Source organism: Corvus kubaryi, unplaced genomic scaffold (assembly GCF_017639235.1).
Source record: "Corvus kubaryi isolate FWS band 111438036 unplaced genomic scaffold, C.kubaryi_AGA036_p1.0 37184, whole genome shotgun sequence".
In the NCBI taxonomy this organism is placed as follows: Eukaryota; Metazoa; Chordata; class Aves; order Passeriformes; family Corvidae; genus Corvus; species Corvus kubaryi.
Genome location: NW_024581051.1, coordinates 473,710 through 482,969, shown reverse-complemented (window position 1 = coordinate 482,969; position 9,260 = coordinate 473,710). Strand labels below are relative to the sequence as shown.

The window sequence follows — 9,260 nt, the reverse complement described above, 5'->3', positions numbered from 1 at the left end:
ACCTGTATTGGAAATTACCTTCCCTTCTTCTTAAATTAACAGCTAACTTGCTGGCAAAGTGACTTCATAGATGATTTTTTCTGCTATGTTGAAGTCACGTTCTCAGCTAGTGACAGCTCCCTGGTTTTTTTTTCACTGTGCCTTTTTTTTTTTTTTTAATTTGTGTGAGATTTTTCCTGAATTTCATTTGAACCAAAATGCAAGTCATCTTCAGTGAAGAAAAAAGATGAAAGTACAGCTATTTAAGCAGCATATCAGTATGGTGTGGGTGTGCCTGTGAGCCTGTAGGTTATGTGGTATTACCTTATTTTAAAGGAAGTTGTCTTTTGTCATATCCACACTCTTCATTAAAGATTTTTGCACACAGCAGTAATGAGGATACAAAGAAATCTGCTGTCTTTTGCTGACCACGGGTTCACAGGCTGCATTAATAGATAGGATTAGTGAAGAAGAATAGGTCAGAAGGCTGCAAAGCTCCTGTCCCTTGAGATTTCCTTCTTTAGATCATTAGTCTTATTGAGAGCTCCCCTGAATACAGTGAGCAGAAACTGAGGAAAAGGCTGGAACCATTTTGTTCACCAGGACGTGCTGGGGAAGGGCGATTTCTGGGTCATAAGCTCCACTGAAAATGTCTGTCCAGTTTTCTGCACAGGCACCCTGGAGGAACAACAACATCAGTTTTCTGACCAGAGAGGCAGCTGTAACAGAGCAAGGAGAGACTATCATAGGTTTCTACCTGTTGGCTTTAGGTAGGTATTTGGCTTGGATGTGAAAGAGAGCTCTTAAATAGACATTATCAAGTTCAAAGTGATTCATTTGGATTTCATCCCTAATGGAACAGGATGGTAGAAAATGTAATTTTTTTTCAACAATTGCAAGATCAGAGAGGTACAGCTTGTTTTTTATAAAAAGAGATTTATATTTAATGCAGAAATCTGGAGGAAAAATAAATAGTCAAGCCTGTAAACTTTCAACTAATGTTAATTAAGCTTAATATGTAGGAAGATTTTAAAAGTACCTTATCAGAAGTATGTGATAATTCTGTGTCTGCTTGTGTTTTAGTACCACTGAATAAATGTTCTCTGATTTTCAGAGTTGTGGCTGTTGACTGTCAGTTGGCATCCTACAATTATCTTCTGCAGAGAAACAAAATATGGTTTTGTGGTTCTTAACTTTAATTGTTTGTATTGTTCTTGCTTTAAATGTTGGATGCACATAGAAATTGACTTCTTCAAACAGGATCTATGAAAGATCTAGGTACTGGAACCTTATCCTGTGTTAGCAGTCACAATACCAAGTGTTTCTTTTAGTTCTGCTGGAAGACAGCTATTGTAAGTGTATTACAGGGATTTGAAAATGGCACTCTGAATGCACTCTGATACCACTGTAATTTTGTTTTCTTTGTTTAAATATTATCTATTTTGGGCAGGCTTATTTTGGGCACACAATACAAGGGAAAATTCATGAAATTTCAAAGAGTGCAAGCATGTAAGTGCAAGTAATAAAAAATTTCAACCATAGAACCTTACAGGAAAATAGAAGAAAATTTAAGTTTTATTGAATCAGTTCTTCTAAACAGCATGTAAAAAAAAGGTTTCTGTTTATAAATGATTGGTCTAACAGATTTTTTTCTTATTCTAAGCTTATTACATATTTCAATTGACTTATTAGCCTTCAGCTTACACTTGACAAAGGTCTGTGTAAGTTAAAATGTAAACTGCTAAGTATACTAATATGTTTACCTGAGACTTTCTTATTTTTATCTATAGGAACTAGGGAAAGTTGTGCTTAGAACAAAACCAGAGATTCTAGTAGAAATACATATGCCTTCTGTCTTAGGAGAGTTGATTAGGAGAGTGGTTGTAAGCTAAATCAGAGGTATTCCAATTTATCCCCAATCTGTTCACATCTGCGTATCCCCTCATGAATGGCTGGGAAATGTCTGCACCATCAGCTAAAGAATTAATCAGTTGCACTTAAGACTAGAAAGAAGATCTCAGGTCAGCAAGGCCAGTCCCCTGCTGAGACAGAGTATAATCTCATTTACACAGCTATCATGCTCTCTCATATAACTGGCTAGGGGGCTTTTTGGTGTTATCACTCTTCCAATTGAAAGCATGTTCCCGATTTTGTTTCTCTGTTGGATAGGAGCCTTCACCTAAGTTTTTAGCTAAAGTGCTCACAACAACTTTACACACTTTTTGGTGACCCCTGTTAATTGAAATAATTTTTTTGCCGGCAAATGACATTCTATGGCCAATCTATGTTCCTGAAGGAACAATCATACCTTGAGGTCAACCTCTGTATTCCTATATTAAGCAATTGAGGGAATTCTATTTTGTTGGTTGGTTGACTGGGGGGCAGGGGGTAATTATAATTTATTTATCTCCTGTCATAATACCTTCCCCCTGTCATTCCAGCAGCCTTATAGCCAGGACTGAATACAGCATCCAAGCAAGGTCTTGCCATCACTATTCACATTCGTATTTACACTCTACCGACTCTACTGATCCCTCTCAGTGTTGCCTCTGCATCACACTGGTAGTTCAAACTTCTTCCATCGTCAGCCAACAGAGATGTTCTCCTCTGCTGCTTCCTGATACTGGCCTCACATCTTCTAGCAAATATTTAGGTGCCTGAGTCTTTAGGCTATTGGGGTTTGATTTCTCCAGGTCCTTCAGCCAAGCTTACACGTGCTTTGCATGTCATAAATGCTGTTGTTGAAACTTACCTCCAGATTCAAAACCCAAGTTGCATTTTTTGCAGAGTATGTACAACCAGCAGTAACACTACTTCAAGTGCAGTGTAGATCTGGTTAAAATTGATGGATGTAGTATACCTTTTGGAAATGAAACTTTTGAAAAAATCTGTTAGTCATACAGAAATCAGAAAAGTCCTAATTTCTTTTCTCCTCAAAGGTCTACTGTTGCACTTCTGCAAGCACCAGCCATAGCAATTTATAGTTATTAGTTTTATGTACACCAATAACTCGTTCTATCCAGGGAGCTGTGATGTGGCAGAACAAGGACTCTGTCATACAGATACCCTCTTGCCCCTCTGGCAGAGAAAAAAGGCCAGTCCATGCAGTAGCTTCCTGTACCTCTGTTGCTTTTGGGGGTCTGACAAGACAATCTACATTTGTAGAAGTCTATTGATACTTCCTTACACAAAGCCCCAAAGATGTTCATATTTGATACTCTTGGGGTTTTGATGCCTTGAAAAACGTCTTCAGTGATTACACTTCTGTAGTTACTGATTTCTTCTCTTTTGAATATGCATATGTCAGCGCAGCTTCTTGCAAATTCTGACGTACTTTTCCAAAACCAAAGAGATGTATGTGATTGGTGTTAGCATTTATCCAGAAGACAGGGTTCCTCTGAATATCCTCACCTTCACGGGATAAAGTCCTAAAAACCTACCTATCTTTGGCCAAGTCTTCCCAGAGTCACACATCTTGACAGAGGACATATGTATCCAAGAACCATGGTCTAACACCCTTTGCTGAGATAAGGCATTTGTGTGTCCCCTTCTGGAAATTCTCATAGGTCATAGGCAGCACAGCTGTCATTTGTGACAGACAGGACACTGATGTACGTGTTGCACATGGAACAGCAGCCAGGCAGTTTTGGATCCAGCTGAGGGGTCCTCAGCACCCTGCATGGCAGCCTGAGCACAGTGGTGTCGCACACTGACATCATGAGAAAACCAACATGAAGTGCGTGGTGTGTTTTGCAAATGCTGACGGGTGTTGAGATCACTGAAGCGCTTCTTGATACCCAAGTCACTGTTCCATTGTTCTCCTTGCTAATGTTTGGGTCAGGGGACCAGCAAAGTGGGGAGAAAGTGCAATGCCCATCCAACAGCAGTGATCCTGTCTTAGAGGGACTCTCTGCAAGTGATAGCAACCACTGTGTTTCCATGCACTAGGCCAACTGTGTCAGCATCCTCTTTCTGAAGGCAGCACTCTGCTCCCATCCTTCCCTTCAATGACCTCAAAACTGTCTCAAACAAGTGAAAGCTTGTCCTGCTGCTAGGATTACATCTGACCCCTTTTTGCCTATGCCCTGAGTGGTGTGGTACAATGGAAAATCTTTGTACAGTTTAAATTATGAGGTGCAATTTAAAAGCACTGCCCACTGCTGCTGGCTGCTAGACATCGGGAAAAAATATAAAGCATTTTTTTCTTCATAGTTATTAACTGGAATTCTTAAGCTGGTTTTTTTCCTGCATTTATACACAATTTGTTCTCTGTTCGTTTCCCTTAGTTTCACATTTAACTGGGGCTGTTAGAGTAAATATGAAGCATAAAAGGAAATTTTAATTCAGTAGGAGAGAGTACTTGTTGGAGAACAAATTCTGACTTTTTGTGAGTGCTTCTATCTGAAAGGCATGCTGAGAGCATTACCAATTCCATCAGAAAACTGGAACAGACCACAAGATCCAAATGTGCCTTTAAAAGACACATGTTTCTGAATGGTAATAGTAAACTGTTACTTGACAAGTGACAAAATGAGTGTTATTTTGGGATTTTGTTTGACAGATAAATCTGAGAAGGTGGGAAAGGAAACAAGCTATTCACAGAGCATTCATCCACAAAATTGCATTTATTGAACAAATAATCTCTCCATGCTTTGTCAAGACTAAAACAAGATGACTCTTCTCCTTCCTGTCAGAACTGGCAATACGCCCTGGACAGGATATTGTGTGTGTGTGTAATTGGTAGCAAAGACTGAAAACAGAGCAGGGTCACTTCACAGTTGCAGTAGTTAATGACAGCTTCGCAAATTCTCTGGATTTTATCAGTGTTTTAATTAAAGTTTTTTAGGTGGAAAATGTTTTGCAGCAAACCTCTTCTGATAGGCATTTATGCTTGTGTATATGTAGTTGCATAAGTTACTGATTTCATTCATGCCTGCTCTGTATTAAGATGCCCAATCCAATTTCTCTCCTAGAGAAAGGTTATTTGCTGAGGGAAGAGCCTAGTTTGTCTTGTAACACTGAGCCTCACTTTTTGCTCTCATTTCTTGAATTCTTCCACTTAAGGCTTCATATCTATTTTAAACTGCATATGGCTGAGTTGTAACACCCATTTTTCTATTTCAGTGCTGCCAGCTTTTACAAGACTGTGCAACTATGTCTAATAAGAGCAAGTCTAAGTAGAAAGCATAATAACCTATTTTGGCTGGGCACAGGTTAAGTCATTGTCCTGGTTTGAGACCAGTTGGGAGGAACATCCAAAATGAACGTCCTCTGATAGAAGGCAGGTTACAGCCATCCCTCCCCCACCAGGTTTGGAAAGAATTTTCCTTGGGGGAAAGTGAAAAAACCCCTATTTATTTAACAAGTAAAGTGCACACAGGCACAGGAAAAAAAAAAGAATAATGCTAAATAATAAAACCTCTCACTGTGGAGAGAACCTGAATAAAATTCAAAGTCCTTGTGGATGTGGCTCTCTCCTCTCCTGAGCTGGGGTTCGGCATGGGCCCCTCCAGGCCACAGTGTAGGGTGTCCCCATGATGCTCTGGTGTTGCTGAACAGTCCAGATGAGAAGAAGAAGAAGCCAAAGTCCCAGGGCTCCATATTTTAGCTAGCGAACAAGAAACTAGATAAAAAGCAGAAGGAATGTAACTTCCCTGCTGCAGAAGCAGAGCAGCCGGGCAGGAGAAGCCAGCGAGCTTATCTCTGTTTTGAACACAGGGCCAAAAGAATTCCACTGGCTGTCCCCTCTCTCCCTTAGCTAGCTTTAAAGGCACAGAACTCATGTCTGGCATAGGGCAGATGACAGGCAATACAGTGTCATACAGTCACCCCAGGACAGTCATCAGCTGGAAATGTGGATGACCAGCTCAGAACTATCAATTCACTTGTGCCTAATTTAGTACTCCAGAAATGATGTTAACAATGAAACTGCATGCAGCCTCAGGTGCATATTGCTTGTTCAAAGACCATCTCAGGTACATGAGAGAAAAATAGGACATGTCTGAATGCACAGGCTTGAGTGATTTGACAGAAATCTTTGTCAAATTATAATGTACCTTTTTGATATTCTTAAACTATCTCAGTGTTCTCATTTGCTTTCAGCAGAGAGATTTTCAGCCTCCTTACTCACTCCTTCTGGCTACTTTTCTGGTGTTTTCTTCGCACGGGCTGGTGGGCATCACACTGACACAGGAGCTTGTGAATAGGGTTTCAGTTCCTGACTTTCACCAGCTTGCTTGCCAGCCCTTCTGTACTTCCCAAGAAATCACAGATAACAGCACCAGCCTCTCTTGTGGAGTGCTTTTGACATCTGTGGATTAAAATGCTCTCTTAGGGAGTGTTATTCCAGGAGAAGGATTACTACTGAATTATATAGAGGCAATACAATATTTTTAATATTGCTGTCCGTCCTATTCCTCCCACCTCACAATGTTTGCAAAACTACTTCAGCATTGGCATATTATCTGTATATTTTGCCACTTCAGAAGATCCAGCATCTCTGATGAACAATTCCCGTCAGACTGTGCTTATGGGAAAAATGTGGTGATCCCTCTCTGAACTTTATGCTGGGAGGGAGTGCTCAGTTTCTACCTAGCTGCTATTTTTTCCTCTCTCACCACATTTTGACCTCAGCTGAAATCTGTCTTTTTCATCAGAATTACCTTAGTATGCTGGGCTTGGATTTTGGGGTTGGTTTGGGTTTTTTTCCACTTACTCTTATGAATGAATATTGGTGGCAGCTGGCAAAAGATGGAACAAGTTTCCCCTGCTGTTTGTTTTATATCTTCTGTCTTATTGAGATGACACCTGGCAACATGGAGGCACTTCAAAGTTCAGAGGTTTCTTTCTGGACTCCTGATCTACCTCTGATGTCCCCTGAGGCACACACCACCTGCAGTGCAGCTGGGGAGATCTCTGTGCTCACTGGGAGTGTCAGAGCTATCGCTGTGCTTGCGTTGCATTTTCAACCTTCCTCCCTGTTATGCTGTCAGGGCTGGAGGGAGGAAGGGAGAGAGTTTGTTTGGTTTGAGGTGTTCTTTCAGTTGGGGTGATTTTCTGTTTTGGGGTGATTTGTTTGGGGTTTTTTAAGTCAGTCAGTCAGTACAGGCAGCAACCCAGACTAGCACATGTATCTGATGGCACAGAGATCCAGTGTCCCATAGTCACTACTCTAGTTGACAGCACTTTTATGTGATCACTGGTTTTGTTACTGAGTGGTTTACTAAGATTTGATTTTCTTCAGTTTCTTCTTTTTCTAAAATCAGAATTAATATGGTCTACTACCAAGACAGACCATTTTAGGAACTGGATATGCCAGTGCAGGTTCTCCACTGCTTTGCTTAAAAGGACTGTGCCTAATGGCAGAAATCATACTCGCTCTGTAACCTTATCCTCATGCTTTCCTCATCTCCAACCTCAATTTGTCAATGTACTTCCAAAAAATTATCACAAGTTCTGTGTCTCTCTCACCTACATCTAAAATGGGCAGTGTTGTTTAAAGTGACGTTTTGCTCAGTTTCTTCCCTAATACACTTTAACTGAAAACTCCCTTACTCTTCAGGCTAGGGGAAATCTGCTCTGTATATTCCTGGGAAGGGCAGGTGTCTGACACTGTGAGGATAGCCCTCCTATCCATTACACTCCATTGGCAAAATTTTGCTATTTACAAAGGAGGTGCCATTTTAGTTGGTCTGCCATTTTAGCTTGTCTGCCATTTTAGCACTATGTCTTCATAGGGACAGGGAAAAATACTTCATACCTACTGCCTTGATAACTATTTTACCTTACAGAGGGTAGGACCAACATGCACAAACAACACAGCTCCCATGCTTGCATTGCAGGCTATCCTCATTCACTCCCAAAGCCTTCCTCCCCCAGTGCCCTGCTCTGCCTATTTATAATACCCAGACTCAAACAAAAGTCAGAAAATCCCTGACTTAAAGTGAATGCAGTTGTTCAAAACAAGACTTGATTAAGAAACATTGTCACCTAGTGGCCAGAACAAGATATATTTATTATTGCTGATCTTACAACAAGGTATATATAGAAGGCATGCGTGTCTCAGTGTATCATTGCACCAGTGGCTATTTCTGGTCAATACCATATGCTGACATTTCAGCTCTTCCCAGCTCAAATGCTCTTCAGTAAACCATGTGCATTTACTAAACAAGCCAGAGCAGCAGCAGCTTGGCAATGCTGCAAAGAGAAACTATTAAAAGGAAATTGCTCCACAGAAGAAGCAGTTCATAGTGCCATACAGAGACCATCCCATCAACCAGCTCCCTCCCACTCCAAAGTACTCAGAGCTACTCACCGTGAGGTACCTGCCCAATCTTTTTCTTTACAGAACAAGTGCCTTGCTCTTTGGCATTTCAGCTCCTGATACTCCCACATGGCCTGGAGATTCAGAGGCAATTTCCTCCCTTCCCTTCCTAGCCACAGCAGCCTGGCAGGGAAGCACCAGGTTCTTGACATATGAAGTGGTGCTTCCTGAAGGAAGGCAGCTGCCCCCCTTGCTAGAACATTAAACCTATCAGCCATCTTTCATCTCACAGACTCCTTTGAATACCCAGAGACACTGTGCAGTGCCATCATGTCACATCCCTCTTTATTGTCTGTGTTCACCTATTGCTAGGTCAATATACACCAGCCTTACTCTGGGCTATCTACAGCTTGTGCCTGGGTAGAGGGCTGTGGGTCAGCCCTTTTCTCCCTCACCTGGTAATGTCGTACCCTGGCATAAGCCACCAGGTGTTGCATTCTTTGTCCTGTTGTAGGCAGCAGACACTCAAAAGAGGTCATGTCTTGCTCTACCTTGCCAAGGTGAAGTGAGGCCACCAAAGTCAAAAGTGGCAGAGCTGGTTTGTGGGATAGAAGCTGGAGCCAGCAGGGAGCCAGGTGCTGCCTGACCTGCTGCTCAGCCCTCCACCCCCTTAACTGGCTAAGCCACATTTTCAACACTGAACCTGATACTTATTAATAAACTTTCTGTTAAAAGTCATTCATCTCTGCACATCTACATAATTTCAAAAAGTGGGATGCAAGCTACCAGGGTCTTGCACTGATGGACAGAGCAATAGCTCTGGAAACTCTAGGTCTATCCAACAGTGTCTGACTTTCACCATCTTTACAGTAATTTCCCTTGTGTTTTCCTCACATACTTAGACACATACGAGTCAGGCATCTCTCTTCCTGGAGAGTAAGAGAGAATGCAACTTTCTGTAAAAATAAATAAAAAGAGACTTTGAAGTTCTATTCCAAACATTCTTTTCATATGGATT

At 41.4% G+C, this 9,260-nt stretch overlaps 1 protein-coding gene across 1 annotated transcript in view; it reads left to right on the top strand.

Moving 5' to 3' along the window:
• The first annotated feature begins 494 nt into the window (after window positions 1–494).
• The window catches only part of LOC121661630 (opsin-5-like), a 31,509-nt gene continuing 22,743 nt past the window's right edge, over window positions 495–9,260 (top strand). The window contains exon 1 of the mRNA XM_042022008.1: window positions 495–749. Coding sequence (XP_041877942.1) covers window positions 629–749 — 121 coding nt within the window. The 5' untranslated portion in view covers window positions 495–628. The remainder of the gene's footprint in view (window positions 750–9,260) is intronic.